The 18,373-nt window shown below is 52.4% G+C and overlaps 1 protein-coding gene and 1 long non-coding RNA gene across 2 annotated transcripts; both read right to left on the bottom strand.

Moving 5' to 3' along the window:
* Positions 1–707: 707 nt before the first annotated feature.
* On the bottom strand, positions 708–4,160 carry LOC121097436. The gene is made up of 2 exons (XR_005830957.1): positions 3,735–4,160; positions 708–1,739 (listed from the first exon to the last, which is right to left on the bottom strand). It is a non-coding gene; the product is annotated as an uncharacterized LOC121097436 (long non-coding RNA).
* A 147-nt stretch (positions 4,161–4,307) lies between these two features.
* On the bottom strand, positions 4,308–17,363 carry LOC121097431 (endothelin receptor type B-like). The gene is made up of 8 exons (XM_040614440.1): positions 17,068–17,363; positions 13,278–13,805; positions 10,065–10,177; positions 9,397–9,601; positions 8,538–8,687; positions 7,642–7,775; positions 6,876–6,984; positions 4,308–5,976 (listed from the first exon to the last, which is right to left on the bottom strand). The coding sequence occupies exons 1-8, from the start codon at positions 17,074–17,076 to the stop codon at positions 5,827–5,829; spliced, it is 1,398 nt and encodes a 465-aa protein (XP_040470374.1). The 5' UTR covers positions 17,077–17,363; the 3' UTR covers positions 4,308–5,826.
* Between the last annotated feature and the right edge of the window lie 1,010 nt (positions 17,364–18,373).

Below are 18,373 nucleotides of genomic sequence, written 5' to 3'. Positions count from 1 at the left end.
GAAGTGACACTGCGTTCAGCTCAGCACGGGTATAGGAAATGATAGCTAGAAGGCAGCTCTTTCAGTCTTCCATCTTCTTTCCCTCTCCAAGTGTTGCTGTTTCCTGCCCAGGCTTTTCAGATCACAGGGTTTGCAGGTGGTCTGCTGCACAGACTTAGCTGCCCCAGGGAGCAAAGGGGTTCTGTGCTGTGTAAAATCAAGCTTTTAGAGGGGCAGCACCCTCGCTCAATTTAAATCTTTCTGTTACTCGCACCATTGCAGTTGACTGAACAGATAGGGCCAGCCTTCCTTTTTCAACATATCATTATAAAATGATACTCTGCTCATTTGGGAGGTGAGATGAGTAAAAAACCACTTGCTTTTTGTAACCCCCCGAAGAATGCAGACAAAGGCAAGCCCAGACCACTCCTCATGAACAGGTTTAAAGGGTACAACACTGAAACCCTGGCCTCGATCGGTTCTGCTGGCAGCTAGCCAAGTGAAAGCCTTTTGTTGAGCGTAATGTGGCGTGAAATTGCAGGGGTTTTTCTGCTCTGTGCAGGGCGTAGGATTGTGAACCTTTCTAGTTTGCTCTGCACAGGGGGGACGCTGCTTGTCTCTTCAGTGGAGGTCTGCAGTTACCAAAGGAACCTGCTGACACTCAATTAAGTATTTAGCAGACTTTGCAGACCCCCTGCTGCTCAATAAGAAAAACCCAGAGATTTTCCTTTCAAACACCAACATGTTTTATTAACGTACAGAGGAATAAGAGGGAGGATGTAAAATGTCAGGTCTTCTCTAGAAAATCACTCTTTCAAATACGAATTGACAGACTTGGTCTCTCGGACAGGCTGGTGATGGGTTTGTGTTCGCAGGCACTAGGCCAAGAAGCCAGCTGAACCCTACATTTCATAATAAGGCTCCTTTGCCTCTCTGTTTGCTGCAGTGGATTCAGCCTGCCCTGCCAACGTGGTCCCGCATCTATACTGGGTAGCTATCGTGGCTTTGCTTTTGGCTGATCCCCTCTGCCCCGCTTTCTTCATGCTGAAACCCGTGGGTGGTTAAAGCATGCTTTCATATAGGGCTTGGGGCACGTGGGGAAGAGGGCTGTGCCTGGTGGGTGCTGGTGAGTGTTTCACCCTGCTGCATAGGAGCAAGCGCAGGCCTGGGGACTTTCTGGTTGGAGAAGCAAGAGGGAGACATAAAAAAAAGCAGGAAAGCAGTTTACCCAGGGCAGGGGGAGAGGGTAAAGGGGTGAGTAAAGCAGGAGCTGACTAATGCACCTGGGCTGAATTTCAGCCCTGGTGTCACGGAGAACAGCTTTTTGAAAAGGTCTTGAAACCCAGCTGGTTGCTTCTTCCAACACCCAAGGGATGCTGTGGACCAGTTGCATGTTGGCTGGGCTGGGCTGGGCAAAGCACTGTTTCTGGACTTCCTCTGCCTGGGGAAGCAAGGGAAGCAAGGAGCTGGCAGCAGGGAGCTCGCTTCGCATTTGCATTCCCATGAACAGCTAAAACCAGGTTGCACACGCACACCTTGTCTGACAGTCATTACTTCCCCTTGAGCAGAAACTTGCTGGCCCTGGCCTTGGTTGTAGCCTAAGGGAGACCTTCTAGGAATGGGAAAGGGCTGTCTGGATGCCAGTGCGATAAAGAGCTTTAAAATGGTACTGAGTCCTGCTGGTATCTCAGCTCTTTTCTCCTCTCTCTCCTCTCTCACGCTTGGTCAAACTTTGTAATGTTGGTTTTACTAGAGGATGTCTGGGAGGAAAACACAAGGGGAAAGTTACACCAAAGGAGGATGAAGTCACTGTTAAACAGGCATGCAGCAAGCGGTGGCAATGTCTGGAGCTGGGGGTGAATGCATGTCAGTCTTTTTGTTGTAGTATTAATAATGTGCAGATCTGAGACTGGTTTTGAACCGTTTAAGGCTGAAATGTTGATCTGAGTATAACTGCTAATGCAGGAGTGATTAAATCTGCTCTTGGAGCATAAAAAGAGATGTTAGCCACTTGGGGCCCGGGAGGTTAAATAAGGTAAAAGGATTCCCCTGTGTGCTTGTAATTGCTATCTGTCTTGTGAAAACCAGCAGGTCCTGGCTGTTCTGCCTGTCCTTAGGAGAGGATCGTGGCTCTTCAGTGTTTGGGACGCTGCTCCTTATGGCATTACCAAGATCACCACTGGGAAATTGTCAAGGTACTTCAATCTTCACTGAAATTAGCAAGTAAAAGACAGAACAACCTTTGCTCAGCTGCTGGCAGGCACTAAACTGCCTATGTGCCTTGCTCTTGTTGTAACATGGTAAGTCTCACTTTTACCAGTTGGGACTGACTTTATTTTGCAGCAAGGAGGATGGCACCAGCCAGGGACAGGTCTATAGCTCTAAACTCCTAAGCTGCTTTTTTTTGCTTTTTCAGTTTTTTGGTGCTTGTGGCTCCTCTGCCAGGAGGACGTGCAGAGCTTGATGCTCTCTCCTGTTTTGAGGCACTGAGGCATTTCAGCTGGCTCCTCTGTCCCCGAAGTATTTCAGTCCTCTAGAGAACAGTATCTCCCTCCCCCACGTCCTGGTGCAGTGAGCTGATGTCCACGTCCCTCCTGGGTCTCGAACTATCTAATTTCTAAAGAAAGCTGCTTCTCCTGACTGCCTAAGGGATCCTGTGTTCTGACAACTCCAGTTCATTTGGCATTATTTCTTTTTAATTAAGGGCAGTCCTGTGACTGGTGTCTCGGGGTCAGGTTGGAACAAAGCACCTGAAAACTGGCACCTGGGCTAGCAGAGGGCAATGTACGTGCCAGGAGGGCAGAGTTGGGCAGGACAGAGGGAGTTGCATTCCTTGCACGTGTGCGTGCTCATCCTCAGCTTGTCTCCAGTGCTGATTTGGGGCTGAAGCTGCCCTGCTCAGCACATCTGTTGGCCTTGAATTACCTACTGTGACCCAGACTTACCAGCTTTACCTGACAGATCTCCAGATCTGACCAACAGCATCCTTTGTCAGCCTTCTCCAGGCTGTCCAGGCTGTAACGCCACTGACCCAAATCAGACCCCAGCAGGCAGGTCCCCTGCTTACACGGTGTTTCTCATCTATGTGACTCTCACAGTGGGGTCCCCACAAGCCAGGGCTATGCTCCAGGCCTGTGCAATGCATTGAGGACCCCAAGAGAGAAAGATGTTGGCTCAACCTGTGATCAAAGCGCCAGCCATTTCAGGTGAGGGAGGGAAACTGTAACCACGGGGTCAGAGCATCCCCGTTAGCTGCTAGCATCCTAAATACTGCCTGTTACAGGACTTTATTACCTGACAAGTGATCTGACACCTCCATGCCCCCCAGCATTGTGTGGCCCAACAAGCAGACCCTTGTTTGAAATGCCAAGAGGTTTGTAATTAACAGAAAACCCCTGGTGATGCACGTGGCAGCAGATGGAAAGGTCAGCACATCCCATCTGTCTCTTCCCACCCTCCCAGCCACCAGCGCTGCACTGCTGCCCTGGCACCTCCCGAGCACGCTAGACCCAGAGCTCGGGTCTACGTGTGAATTTTAGGGAGTACGATCAGAGATGCAATGGCAGAGGTGTTAACCCGAAGCAAATCACTCCGTAGCGGCTGCTTGCAAGGCGGCAGCGCAGGCCTGGGGCCAGCCTTGTCCTGGCAGGAGGCTGCCGGGGAGCTGGGCTACCTGGAGCTGAATTTGCCACAATTTGCAGTAGGGCAGGGTGTGAGTGAGACATTGCATTAGGCTTGGTGCGCCGCTGGCTTACCCACTGCTACGTCCTTGGAGTGGTATGAGGTGTTGAAGTCACAGAATCCATTTGCCTGTAAATGTGGACAAATACAGAAATACATAGAATTCAGATTTTTTTGTATAAGCACAATCATTTAAAAATATCCTTCTACTAAGATGTCTGCAGGGAATGCTTCAGTCTTTATCAATTTTCTCCGTTGACTTCATTTGTCCACCAACAAAATGGAGCCAGCCGTAGGGCAAAGCACAGCAGCAGCGCTGTGGAATTGATACAGACAACTCTACAGTAGGTAGGTAAGTTTATGGAAAACATGCTAGTCTAGATATTGCTCGCTTTCTGTTTTTGTCGAAACCCTTTTGTCTTTCAGAAATGTAATTTGTTTGTAAAATATTTGCATTTCAGTGAAAGCTAAGCTAAAAAAACACCAACACCTGGCAAGTGTTTTGCTTTATTTGCAGGTCTTTTCTCTTCCTTTTTCCTCTCTCTGGTTTTTTTTTTTTCCCCTCATGACAAGATGAGAAAGGGAAAGAAGAAAGGGAGAGAGGTAAAAGAGAGAAGGAAAAAAAACCCAGGAAAAATCATCAAAAGCTTGGTGACTATAACTTTCTCATACAGGTTTTCTTAAAGTTTTGGCAAGAGATGCAAGCATGACTTTTTGGAAAAACATGCTGGAAAAGCACTCGGGGATTCATTACTTTAAATAGTAAATTTGTGGAAGCTCTTTGCTGTATTTCAGTTAGCTGTAGCGGCTCATTCGGTTGAGATTGGACTTTCCCCATTGCCTTTTCCACCTTAGTTTGACCATGAGGATGAGCATCTCTGTCCCCCTTAGAAATGGCATGAACCTTGGTGTCATGGTGCTGTGGCCAAGGCACATTGGGGTCCAGCCCCACTGCCCTGTTGGAGCTCAGCCTTGTTGGCAGGCGGAACATGAGCTACAGTCATTAAAATGCAGGGCACCCCTGTTTTCCCTTCAGAGCTGTGGTCTTCCAGGCGATCCCCCTCCCAGGAGCCAGTGGCTTAAGGAGGCGGTGGACTTTGCAGCTGCTGAAGACCACGGATCAAGGCTGGATGCTCTTCTGGAAGGGCAGATCTGGATCCTCTCCCCTACATCCTATATCCAGCAGAATTAGCTGCTTCCAGTTTACGCAGGAAGCTGGAAAGGTGGAGGCTGGTTCCTTGGTTCCAGCCTCACCCAAATTTGAGCCATTTCTGCCTTCCCTCTCCTGGGCTTACAGACTTCCCCTTGAGCCAGCAACGGCGCCCTGCGAGCCAGGAGCTCGCCTGGAGGGGGGAGCAGGAGCTGATGGTTTGGCTGGATGCTGCCACTAGCTTCTAGCAGGGATAGCCGATCCCCTAAGCCACAGCCCTGCGGTCCCACACAACCGTTTTCTCGTGCCATACACAGGTGGAGTGAACATCATTCCTGGGTGGGGAGCCTGGGCTGGATTTCCCAGGAAAAGGTGAAGAGAAGGGGGTGCTTTTGGGGCTCCCCCAGTCAGGTTGGTCACACAATGAAGCCAAGTACTGCCCACCTCTCCCTACCATGAACAGGAGGAGATATCACACCATTGATGGTCTACCAGACATGGATGGTGCCTGGATCTTACCCTGGCTCTGCCCAAAGACAAACTGTCCCAGCAGCAGAGGGAGATGATAAGGGATGTTATCAAAGCCTTTCTTTGGCTTTTTCAGCTGGAAATTTTCACTCATGGTCTTCTCCCTCTCCTCCTCATCCCACATCCATCTCAAAGGGACCACATCTCAACCTTCCTTCCCTTTCCACACACATCTCCCCACCCCATGTTTCCACCCAAGACAAATGGCCATAAGTCACTTGGTTTTCCTGCAAGGAAGTGAAATATCCTATAAGGATCTGAATCCCCTTCCCCCTCCTCCAGAGACGACTCAGACCAGAGGATGGATCGGTGTGGTTCAGCGCTAGTCTCAGGGGTCCATGAAATGCTGCAGCTCCTTCCAGGTGGGTTACGACACGAAGGCAAAAACGATTCAGGCCCAGTCAGGAGATGGCCATGTGAGAGCAACGGAGGGCTCCTGCTGTCCTGGCACGGTGCCTTCTCCTCTCGGCCCCACGGGTGGCATGGCTTTAGGAAGAGCTGTACTTGTTACTCAAGCGGGAGCTGCTCTGGTCCAGCCCAAGCTCCTGCCCGTTGGCTTTCCACTTCCCAACAGAGCCCTTCTCATCTGTCGGTGTGATGCTCAGAGCAGGTCGCTGGCACCAGCAGCACAGGCAGGACTGTGAGGAGACAAGAAGGTGGAGGAAGAGGTTACAAGCATGGGCTACAGGGTAGAAGAGGGGGAAATATTCCCTTACTGAAGTCAGCAAGTCAACCTGCGCAGTGCCAGGCTGGGGATCGCAGCCTGCACTTCTGAGCCTTGCTGTCCTGCAGATCTGGTGGGAGCAGGCTGGTATGGATTGGAAATGAAGATACCAAAACCTTGGGTACCTTTTGCAGTTGTGTTTTCTTGTCCTCAGGGGACAGAAAACGCAGGTTTTCTGCTGCTTAGCTGGGCTCAACTCTTCTTTTTGCTACAGCAGCTGGGAGATGACTCCTTCCCCACCCCATCCCATCCTATCCCATTCCCTTCCTTTCTCAGGGCTCCACTGCTCCTGAAAATTATATCTGAATAACTTGGCCTCAAAGTTTAAAGCAGCCCCAGTCCCTGATCTGATGGTTTGTGGGGATGCTTCTGATCCAGAACAGGGACTTTTTTGGCTTCCTCTAGGTCCTGCACTGGCAAAAGCCTCCCCATAGCAGGGCAGAGACATCTAGTGAACTGGGAGCTGGGAGGAGAGGCACCTGGCCGAGGGAAAATTTGGGAGGAGAAATAAGATCAAATTATATATGAGCAAATCAAATGTATATGAGCAAATAGGGGAACGCTGTGCGCTGCTGGCGGCCCCAGCATGTCCCTGGTGGGGAATTTGTCCGGGAGCCAGGAGCTGTGAGGTCCAGACCTGTCTCTGCCACTGCTTGCTGGGTGTCTTTGCCAAACCCTCTCCACCTTTCCCCTCATCTCGTAAGCTCAGAAGTCCACTGCAATGGGGGCAACTGGTCCGTGGGGCTTGTGTCCCTGTGACTGGTGTCTGGGGATGGTCACCATAGCCAGGAGCTCTGGAGGGGTTCACCCTACCTGGAAGCAGTTCTTGAATTTCCGACTGACGAAGTAAAGAGCCACAGGGTTGATGCAGGAGTTGAGGGAGGCCATGTTGATCCCGAAGTAATCCATCACTAGGAGGAAACTGAGGCGGGGGGGGAGAAAAGAGGGTGGACATATTGGAAGCCCACTGAGTGGACATCTGAGAGAGGGTTTCCAAACTGTCTGCAAACTGCCTGGCCCAGGAACCTGCTCCCACGGAGAGCCACTCGGTGACTGATAACATAGAGGTGAGCCCAAGGCAGTCCCCTCTGCAGGAGCCCACCACTTTCTCCAGTGCGAGGAGCATTTCCTGAGGAAGCCAGAAGTGTGAGATCTGATCCCCCCTGGTGACTTTAATGTTCTCAAACTGAAGCACAGTAGCAGCGCCTGGCCTGTACTGGATTTTAGCGTGATGGGTTAAAAGGAGAGGCAAAGATGGGCACCTACCACATGGCAGAAAGTGTGCAAAGCCCTCAGAAGTGCTGCAGTCCCTTTAGCCCTGCAGGGAATGTTTCTTTGACCAGGAGCACTCTTTAACCCAAAGCTTTATAGAGACATTTCAAAATTTAATGTTTTTCCTTTCTTACGGTCCCCCACACCCTTTCTATGTGCCTACCAGGAGAGCAATGTCACCTAGAAAAGGAGCTGTTGCAACAAGGTGTTCAGAAGGCAGCTCCGGCAGCCTGCATTGAGCCCAGCGGAGCCTCAGCCGGTGCCCGCCAGGGGTCCCAGCTCAGTGCCCTTCTGCTGCTGCCCCTACCTGAGCAGTTCACATCTGTTGGGGTCCGTCTGGTCATAGATGGTCTTTTTGAGGATGCGGCTGAGGTGGAGCGGCAGCCAGCAGAGTGCAAAGATCACCACGAGGCAGAACACGGTCTTGGCCACCTCCCGGCGCTACGAAGAGAAGGTGGGCAGGAGAGAAGGGATGGTGTGGCTGAGCATGGGGGAGCAGGTGGAGCAAAGTACCATCTCCCCAGGCTGAGCAAGAGCCCTTCGATTTCTGTAATCTGATGACAGCAGGGTGCCCCTTTTGAGTCCAAAGCATAACCTGCAGGTCCCAAATTCTGCATCATGAGGAGGACTCTGAGATCCAGGCTGCAGAAAGGGGTAGGGTACCAGCAGCACAACATGGACCAGACTCTTTTAATGCCTCTTCCCAACATTGCTCCTGGTGACTTTGCTGGGGTGACATTCCCTGGGACATGGGGCCCCCCTCCATTCACCCTTCACACTGTATTATTGTGACAGCCAGCTGGTCTGCCTCAGGGGATCATTCTGCAAAGTGTGGGAGGGGACCGTAAACCATATTTTGCCCTGCGCCCCTTATCTGTGATACAGCACATGCAGCCTTTGGTGTGATCTGGGCTGGCACAGCACCGCCAGAGATAAATGACCATGAGAAATCAAGAACCGAGCTGATCCATGGCCATAACGCTGGTGGTTTGGGTTGTCCCTGAGACTGGAGGTTGTAGAGCTGAAGGCCCATCTCCCTGGTTTAATCCATGCATCTGCATCAGTGTGCCAATAGCTGTTGACCACTGAGAGGCTATGTCAGCTCGTACGTGTCCTTTACAGGGACAGGTAGGTCTTCTCCCCTTGGACAGCACTCCCTCCCATTCGGGGAATACCAGGGTGCCTGCCTTCCTTGTTTCTTACCCGTTTCATGTGGTCATTCAGAGCAATTCTCATGCCATTTCTCTTGCTCAACATCTCGCATGACATGAGGCTGTAGAAGATGCCAGTGCATACCAAGGGGAGGCAGAAATAGAAACCAAAAAGCCACCAGTCCTTCACATCCCGGTAGAACTGCATGCAAAAGAAAGAGCAACTGGGAACTGGAGAATGGGGTGGGGGAGTAACTGGGGCATGAACTGACCCGGCCCCTGACACCGACGCTGGCCTGTATCAGACACTTCTGATGTGTGAAAGTGTAACAGCTCCTGCGCTAAGTGCACATGGGATTACCTTCCCCCAAGGCGGGTGCACATGTTTGACCTAAGGAAGTGAAGGCTGGTTTATGTCTGGCTGCCAGTCCAGTCTGGCACTCTTGTGCAAGAAACAGTTCCGAGGAGCTGATTTGGTAGACGCAGTGGGATAAGTTCTGCTGCTCTGTAAGTGTCTTAATTCCCTTGCTCACCCTTAGCTGACCCTGTGATCAAGGTTACCCATGCAGACTGGTTATGGAGATGCTTTTTGGCCTGCTGTGACAGCGTGGCAGGTTCTGGAGCTTCCAAAGATGTGTCATGATTTTCTGATGTGGATGGTGAAGACATGACACACCTTGAGGAGCAGCTGCCTGATTTCTGGCCCCATATTCAAGGCAAGTCTGCCCCGTGTCACTGCAGCATTGGGTATTCTGTGCTTTCTCTGATAGTGCTCTCCTGGTGTTCACCCTGATGGCTAGAAGAAGCCATCTACAGAAGCATCTAATACTCTGATCAAGGAGGGAGGATGCCTTGGTTGCCCGTGCCTCCCTCTCCCATGCACTGCAGCTGGGGTGGGATGGAGTACCTACCATCATGAAGCTGGATTTCTGTTCGGAGGCAAGCATGCACACCCACAGGTGCCGTTCCCAGTAGCTGAGCTCCACCATGTCAAAGGCTATAGCTTCAGGGACTGCGAGCACAATGGCCACTGCCCAGATCAGCATCACCTCCACTGCCTTCCACATGGGGATTCCTATCCCCTGGATCCGACTCCAGGATGCCACTGCTCGGTACCTGCCCAACGTGATTGGAGTGAGAGAAGCAGCCATCAGGAAGGGGCCAAGAAGGTGCAGGTTAGAGTTTTCCCCAAAGGCCCTTTCCTTACACCTTACTCCTCCACCCCTGAACTTTCCCTTTCAGTGGAATGGGAAAGATCAGCAACAGGAGGAGCTCCATGGATGGATGTGATGGTAGCTATCCTTGGCCAATGTCTACTTGCCACTGGGGAGCTGCCACCCTCCCACAGCACCCCAGCACATCAGCATCCTCCCCTCAACTTTTTCCATCAGGACTTAAACTCTGTCACCAGTCAGTTACCGTTGGATTTCAACTCTACATGCCAGCACCCTGCCCCCATCTCTGAATCCGGCCTGGGACCCAGCCACCCTGCAGTCTGCCTTCTGGTTACAGTGGAGGGACATGCTATAGTCAGCGGTGGCTCAGGCTGGGCTGTGCCTCTGTAGAAGCTCTTTCTTACCTGTCGATGCTGAGAGCACAAAGGCTGAGGACGGTGATGCCCACTGAGGCTTTCTGGATGAAGGGGACCAGCTTGCACACCTGCACACCAAAGGGCCAGTCCTTTGCCAAGAGCTGGGGAAGAACCACAGGGTTAACAGGCTGCTTCAGGAAAGCATGTCCGGCTTCCCGTAATGGCAGGTGGTTACCCACAAGGTGTGAGAAGCCCACAGAGAGCAGCTGAAAGCACTCTGAGGTTACCTCTGCTGGGATTATGCAGTGTGCACTATCCAGTATTTTGTGATCCACTGGGAACCTTTCATTTCCCCAAGGGCTCGTTGTGAGGCGAGTTGACACATAGACAGAAGGATGGTGGAGACACCAGGTCCTGACTTCAGACCCTGGGTGGGTTTGAATGTTTGAATCCTAAACACCACGATGGGCTTTGGGTTGCTTTTAGAGGGAAAGGGGGTGTCATGCTCTGTAACAGCCAAAATCCAGCAAGGACAGCTTCTTTCAGATGGCTTTCAAAGTCTTAAGCCCTTACCATACTCTGACACTCTACCATACTCAGGTTCCTTATAGAACACATACACCGTGGCCCCAAGCTCAGCTGGAGCAAGCAGAAGATGGTGAGGACAAGATGCCTTGAAGGCAGGAGAAGTCCAGGCCACTCACTCATGAGGATGAGTGAGCCTGCGTTCACAACCCTTATAGCCCCATGGCACCTGGAGCCCATCCTAAGGTTCCTCCTATTCACAACCATCCCCCTGGGCAAGCTCTTTAGTTTGGTCTCAGCGGCCAGACAAATCAATCAGAAGCTCTTCTGGAAAGCAGGGTCTCAGGTGAAGGCAACCGACCAACCCTACCCTTTCCTTTGCTCTGCGCACCCAGGGAGTCAACCCGTCTCATGTGTTGCTGAGACGCACCGTGCAGGAACTGGGCTGCCCTTAGGGGCAAGTTGCTCGTAGTCAGTTTGGGCTTCTCAAACAAGGGAAAATTTCTCCTCCTGAAGGTGGCTGGAAAGGAGAGGTGAAGAAGGGAGTGGGGTTGCTTAGGTGGCCTGGTGAAATCCTGAACATCAGTCAGGAAATGTCAGTTTAGACATGACCAGAACAGGGAGTCCCAACCCTGGATTTGACCCAGTTTTCCTGTTACAAGGCATGCAACACCAATGCAAGATGTTGTCCTTAGCCTGGACAAGATATCTTGACTTTGCTTTCTGTCAGCTGCAAGCTGTGCTAGTCGTAGCTCCAAGAGATGAGCAAGTGTGTCTCCAAGCCACAGCCTGTGCTAACAGGAGGTGTCCTGTAGGCTTTTGGTCTAAGCCATGGACTCTGCACAGCCCAGTGCACAGCCCAGTGCAACCCCAGTTCCCAGCTGACCAGGACGTAGAGCTGGGTATTGAGCCTGTCACTGGTTTATCTGCCAGCTTCCCTCAGCGGAGTCATTCCTACAGCCTCCACCTGGTCCCACATGCCTTTTTTTTTTATGATACATAGGGCCTTCCAACAACAGGGACTTGTGAAATGCATCAGAACTGGGCAAACAGATCCTGAAAGGAAGGGCTGTTGGACGCGTGTCCTCACGGTCCCCTTGTACAAGCCTTTTTCCTTCGGGAACCCAGGCTAAAACCAACCCAACCGCCCTGATATTGTGGGTGATGTAAACATGACAGATGGACCCTGCAGTCCAGATCCGCCAAAGTGGAGAAGTATTTGCAACCCATGGAGGCAGGTCTGCCCGATATTTTGCTGTTGCCTGTTACAGTGCGCATTCTTGTTAAATGCACATTGCACGACCCAGATTCTTTCCCTGGCTAGACGGTGCATCTCCCATCAAGTGTGGCAAAGGCAGGATTAAAATGCAAATCTTCCCTGCCTTGGGTTTGACTGGGTACAAATACTGGGGGGGCTTTGCTGTTCAAAATTTTTAGGGACTCAGCTATGGCCATGCTTGTTGGGCGACCTCCACAGCCTCTGCCTGTGCAATGGGTGCAGGGGGGAGGTGACCCCCGGCAGAGCTGCCGGTGTTGCAGCCGCCTTCCCCAGACTGTCTCGTGCCTTGGGCAGAACAAATCGTGCCTTATTCAAAGCAAAGGGGGCCCGGTGGGTGAAAGCAGAGGGGCTGTACCCCACGGGTGAAGGGGGCAGCCCTCCCCTGGGTCAGTGCTGCTCACCCCAAGCTACTCTGTTTTCTGGCATGGGTAAAACCCTCTACATGGAGCCATATTCTTGTAACAGCGGGGATCATCAGGCTCATGGAGAACCTGTTTTTTTTGAGCTAAAAAACCTTTATAGTTTTCAGTCACTTTTCACTTGAAGGGTATCTATTCACAGTGATCTGAGACCGTCCCGCCAGCCACATCTGGTTGTTCGCACTGCCAAATTACATGCACCTTCTTCCTGATTTGAATTTCTCTGCCTTCTCCCCCTGCCATCCAGCCTGCTTGGTCCAGGACCCCTCTGGCACTCAATGTCCACTTCGCAGGCTAAAGCTTCCCTTTAACAAACAAATCTGACTGAGCTCCAAGCCCTTCACCCTCCAGCATCCCTTCATAGAAACCTCTGGCTCCAGCCCAACAAAACGTGTCTCCAGCAGTTGGCCAGAAAGAGCCACAACAGCTCAAACACATCTCACGGACGTGGTAACACACCTTCTGCTCTTAACTGGGGTCTCAGGTCTACTGCCTGCATCTGCTCAGCCCCCTCTGCCCCGGTGCACCGCGCAGAGCTCAGGTCACCCTGATACTGTTGTGCCTCTTCTCTCTAGTTAGGGGTCAGTGCCTCCTGAAAGAAGCCCCTGTTCTGTATTACAGCCCTCTTCCTTGTTCCTGGGTGAGTCTTCATGTTTAGCTGGAATAAAAAAGATATTTGCTTGAGGCTGATTAACTGAGCTGAAATAAACACCAGGTTGTGATGTCAGAAGACTGCAAGCGATTCTTTTCATGTGATTTTAGATCAGATTTAAAAGATCTGGAAGGTTGTGTGTTTGCATGTGTGTGTGTGCATAACACAGCTGTAGCTGAGAACACCTCTGCTTTCCCAGGAATGTACTCTGAGCTTTTTGTTTGTTTTTCTCGTCCTTTGGAGAGCAGAAACACCCTCCCTTGCAGAAATGGAGCCTGTAATAAAGAGCAGAGGATTGATTTTCCCCAGGGCACCGAGGCAAGTGGGAGCAGACACCATCCCCACAACCACCAGACTGCTGCAGCGCTGGTGCGCATGGAGCCTACCTTATATACGTTGATGGGCAAAGCAATGAGGATGTAGAGGAGGTCTCCGAGCGCCAAGCTAGCAATGAGGACATTCGGCCCATTCCTCATACACTTGTTCTTGTAAATGATCCTCAGGAGCGTGGAGTTCCCGATGATCCCTACTATGAAGATGGTGCAGGACACAATGGTGTTGATGTACTTGAAGATGTGTCTGATATCCGCAGGCTTCACGCACACGGGCAGCAGGGGCGGCTCAGAGCTGGTGCTCCTGGGGAGGGTCTCCGAGTGGTTTGACAGCTTGGTGTCCTGGAACAGGCTTGGCTGGACCAGGCTGTACGCCTGCTCCTGGCTGAGCAGCTCAAAGGGGTTGGTGCTCTCCTGAAAAGCCCTTGGGGTCTGGCTCTGTGCCCCAGAGAAGAGGCAAGTCAGGAAAATGGCCAGAGTGGTGGGAGCTGGGACTCTTGCCATTGAGGATTGAAAGGCAAAGTTGGTGGCAGAAGTTCTCACCGTGCTCGAGGGATGTCCTTGCTCGGGTCTTGGTGGGATCTGCAGGTGGAGAAAGGGACAAGGGCAAGAACTCGGTGAGCAGAGGAAGGAGGAACAAGGCAAGACTGAATGAAAGGAATTCCTGGAGAAAGTCTGTCATCACAGTGCCCAGAAATAATGCCACATTAGATCCCATCTGGTCAGAGCTGCTGAGCCCTGTGGGTGGGAGTCTTCGCTGCTGAAATTGAACAAGCCTGTTCGATAAACAAACTAGAAGGAAACAGTCTCTTATGCCCTTACACAGTATTTCAGCAGATGAGGGCACCTGCCTTTTCTCAAACACGTGTGTTGAATCAGCCGTTGCACTTTCTGACCTTGGTATTGCTGCTCACATGGCAAATCTGACTTTTCTTTTATGCCCACCCCACACTTCTCATCTAGTTCCTGACTGTTTGAACCAGCGGTTTTGGGACACCTGCCCTGCTGATGCCTGCACAGCGGGGCAGTCCTGCAAATCCTGTCTGGGTGTCCACAGGACAAGCAGACCTTTTCTTCCAGTCTGTGCCATGGGAAAGCCGGAGCTGCACTGACATCCCACCCTTCAGCAGATCCTATGGGCTGCCAGATGCCATCTTTCAGTGCAAAGTTTTTCCCAGTGCAGTTTTGCTGGGAACCATGACGGGAAAATGTCACAAGATTTTTTTCCAGAAATGCTGTATTGATACCTGATATCTTATTTCGATTTATGTGCAAGCAGTAGAGTCCCTCCTTCCCCATCCTTATCGTCATTAATTGAACCACTTCCTTTGCAGATCCACTGTGCCCATTCAACCCAATACTCGGGGATATAAATCTCCCTGTGCTGTTTGCAGTTTTGACTGCTGAGCACGACAAAAGGTCTCTCAGGCTCACCGGGGCTGGAGCACCACTAATAAATATCACCCGAGTGGGGTGCGCTGTGCGACTCTCTGGCGATGCTTCCAGCCAGGGCTCGCTAAGCTGCTGCTCCACAGCCACAGCAGAGAGCTGAGGGTGGCTGTAGGGCTCTGGTACGATGTGAATTTGTGGAAGGGGCTTCCAGGTGATCCAGATATGTCCCCCAGTGGGAAGTGAGCCTAGAGAGTGAGTGGGAGATGTCAGCACCCTGCCAGTCTGTGCCCCAGCACTGTCTGTGCCACAGGCAGGGACAGCTCGGGGGTCTCCTAGTTCGAAGTGGCTGAAGAACTTGTTTCTCAAACTCTGACACTTTACAGCTCTGAAGGGAGGAAAAACTGCTGTGCCTAGAGCAGGAACAGGAGCCTTTTTGGGCTTCCCTGGGGTGTGTTCTGCTCCAGAGAAGCGGTTAGGCAGGGATCAGGGTGCCTACCTGGGACTGGAGATGGGACTCCAGCCTTTGCTCTGACTGCACCAGGCAGAGTTGGGGTCTGAGCCCAAAGCAGCCGTACCCCGGGGATCTGCTCCCCAGGCCCATTCAGCCAAGGCATTGCCAGGTTGTAGCATGGTTCCCCTGCCCAGGACTTGGGGAGACCCCAGGACCAGCAATGCATGTATGGTGGAAACACGCCATCCCCACTCTGGGAAGGCATGGCCAAGCTGACCGCGAGTCCTGCCAGGCGCAGCCACGGCTTCTCTGGATACAGCTGTGCGCTCCTCAGCGCCAGGCTTTGTGGAAGTGCTTGGGCACCCAGCTATGTTGGGAAGGTGGGGAGAAGAAAGAAAGGGAGAAAAAGGATAAATAACCTGAAGGAGCGCAAACCTGACTCATTGGAGACCTGAGCACAAATTCCTGCTCTGACTTGGTGCTGGGACTTCAGCCTGCACCCCTGCTAAGGTCCTCAGCAATCTGTCCTGCCCCAACCTACACCGGGGGCAGCTGGCTCATGGGTCGGTGCCCTGAACAAAGCCCTCCTCTCCTCCCCACTATGCCCACAGCATTGCAGCTCATAGGAGAGGGCAGACCCAGCTCAGAATTCCTGCCTGGGATCCTTGAGAGTCTGAGCAGCTCACAGGGAGCAGCTTCGGATGGCACAGCAAGCCTCTACCGCTCAGGGCTGTCTGGAGGCTTGGAGAAACGTGGTGGCTCTTGAGTGAGCAGCTGACAGAGAGGAGACCATCCCTGTGAAACTGTGTCCTGTGCCCTCCGCAGCAGTGGGCTGCTCTTATCTGCTCTCTCCGGTGCAGGACTACAGAGCCTTGGGTGGCTGTTCTGCCCCTGGGTATTTGGCAGAAAAGCTCATGTGAGTATCACAGGACACGGCTCACTGGATCCTGCCCGTCCCCTCCACAGCACAGCTGCAAAGCACTGGAGAAAAAAAGCACTTCTTCCCCGTCTTGCCTTAAAATCCAGAAATTTAGTAGAAGAGAAGCATTGTTTTCTTCTGTTCAACAGCCTGTTTACTTCCCACCCTCCGTGATGCCTGTCACATCTCAGAGTTCTTGAAAGCATAACCCTTTCTCAATTGCAGGGGAAACTGAGGCACAGGAGCATGAGGAAGCTTGTTCAGTGCCCAAGAGATGTGAAGCCAAAGCCAGCATTGCTTGACCTCAAATCCTCTGAGCTTTGCTCATGTTGCTGATTTGGGGAAGCGACTTGGTGCCTGAAGGGGCTATCCCCATCCCACCTGCCCGGCTGGGGCTCTTCTGCTAGCAGATAGCTCAGGTGTGTGGAAGTGGAAATGCCCCTTATGCTGTGCTTAGTCCAAATCACAACTGAAACCACTGCAGTCATGACATGCACATCAGAGAATAATCCCTGGAGAGGGGATGAGCCTGAAAACCATTGCTATAACCCAGCACAGCCTGCTCCCATCTGAAAGGTGCCATGCGCGGGCCAGGGGGCTTGGGACTCCTCTTGCCTGGGAGCCCAGGAGAGCCCACCGCATCCCAGGCAGCATCCTCATCTCAAGGCAGATGCACCTCCGCTTGCACTCTCCTGCCAGACTAACCTCGCCAAATGCAAACCAGACCTTTTATGCAGAAAAACATCTCTTGCAGCAAAAATGCCATGGGTGGGGGAAAGGAGAAAGGCAGATGACAACACCACATCCCCAGCTGCTTCCCTGCCGTGAACCCAAACCGGTCCTTAAGCAGAAGGATCTTTTCCCCCTGCCCCCGAGGTGTGCTGGATTTCTTCTCATGCACCCTCTCCTTTCCCACCTGTTGGCCCTGGCACAGGCACCACGGTCCCTTCAACGCCTCCCCCAGAGTGGGGGCCCTTGGGGGCAACCTGGAAAATGTGCAAAGACTCACCCTGAAGCAAGAAATCATTTTGTCTGCAGACTAGTGCATGGAACAGCAAAGCTTTTCATCGGAGTTAAGTTACCTTCCTCATGGCCACAGACTCTGGATGCTCCTGGGATCAGTTTCTTCCCCTCTCACGGCTCCTTCCCAGTGCGCGGGCAGCTGGGCAAGTCCTGCAGGCCCTGGAGAACTGCAGTGCTGTAGATCCTGGAGTTGGTCGTGTGTGTGGGCTCGTGCTCAGGGGAATGTTTCTCCCCTCTCGTGACTTGCTGAGGTCTCTCTGAACGGAGTGGTTGGTTATATAGAAAATGACTGGGCTCCCCCCGAGCACAGCCCCGGCAACCAATAGGCAAAGCGCGGGACAGGGATGTAGGAGGAGGGCGAAGCAGGAGAAACGCAGGACAGCGCTGCGAAGGAGGTGAAAATAATAAACAAATAAAGCTTGAGGCAGAGGGAGGGAGGTGGGGGAGGGCTGCTGACCACAGCTCGGCACATCGCAGTGACGGGCTTGGAGGAGCCCCGTGGCTGTGCTTTGGTGAAGGGAGCTGCAGCCCCCACCACCTTTGGGGAAAAGAGACAGGAAAGCCTGCTGTGCCCAGGGGGTACAAAGCCAGCTGCTCCACCTGGGGCTTTTGAGCTTTTGAGTTCAGGAGCAAGATGAGTACTGCCAGCGAGGCAGAGGGGACCTGTGGTCCCCCTACTAGCAGGGTATATGTTGGCCAGGACAAGCCTCACTTTCCCCCCACCACAGTCTCCCCGAGCCCCGGTCTACTGCTGAAACAGGCTGGGAACAGGTTTCAGACCATGCTTCCATCTACAAGAAGTTCCACTGGTGCCTTCTCACATGCCAGATCTGTTTTCATTTTGCTGTGGTTTCTGAGCATCCTGAACTGCCTGAAGAGCAGCATCCAGCTGCCGCAGGTGCAGGGCAGAACACTTGGTGGCTGAGCCACTGGTGCTGCCGTAAGGTCACACCAGCCTCCCCCACCAGCCACGCACCCAACCCACGCTCTGGACGTGGTCCTGCTCGGAGGCTGCCCTCTGCTCACCACCTGCTTTTGATCATGAGCCATGCTTTCATGAGACTCCTCCTGCCTTTCTCCAGACTGTAGGAACCTGTAGACAACTTGTGCTGCTGCACAGCCTCCTTCCCTGTGGACAAAGCCTCTCCCAGCCTCTCAGCTCATCTGCTTGGAGAGGAGAGTTTCTTTCCTCACCACGCTGTGAACCCGGCTGTTCTCAGGAATGGGAGATTTATTTGGAACGTGGCAGGTTGTTTATTTAAGAAAATGCCAGATCCCCTTGCTCTGGGGTCCTTGATGGCCCAGAAACATCTTGGCATGATGTGACTGTACTGAGTCAAGGCAACTTCACTCTGATGAAGGAAT

The sequence above is a fragment of the Falco naumanni genome, chromosome 14, assembly GCF_017639655.2.
Source record: "Falco naumanni isolate bFalNau1 chromosome 14, bFalNau1.pat, whole genome shotgun sequence".
Classification (NCBI taxonomy): domain Eukaryota; kingdom Metazoa; phylum Chordata; class Aves; order Falconiformes; family Falconidae; genus Falco; species Falco naumanni.
The sequence above is the reverse complement of the archived record's forward strand: the minus strand, read 5'-3'. Positions and strand labels throughout refer to the sequence as shown.

What these genes read in the sequence shown, in the direction of transcription:
- LOC121097431 (XM_040614440.1), bottom strand. An exon ending in TGCCCATCAACGTATATAAG is followed by an intron (nt 10,178 to 13,277) that starts GTAGGCTCCATG and finishes GTTCTTCCCCAG; the next exon opens with CTCTTGGCAAAGGACTGGCC. An exon ending in TGAATGACCACATGAAACGG is followed by an intron (nt 7,776 to 8,537) that starts GTAAGAAACAAG and finishes TTCTCTTCGTAG; the next exon opens with CGCCGGGAGGTGGCCAAGAC.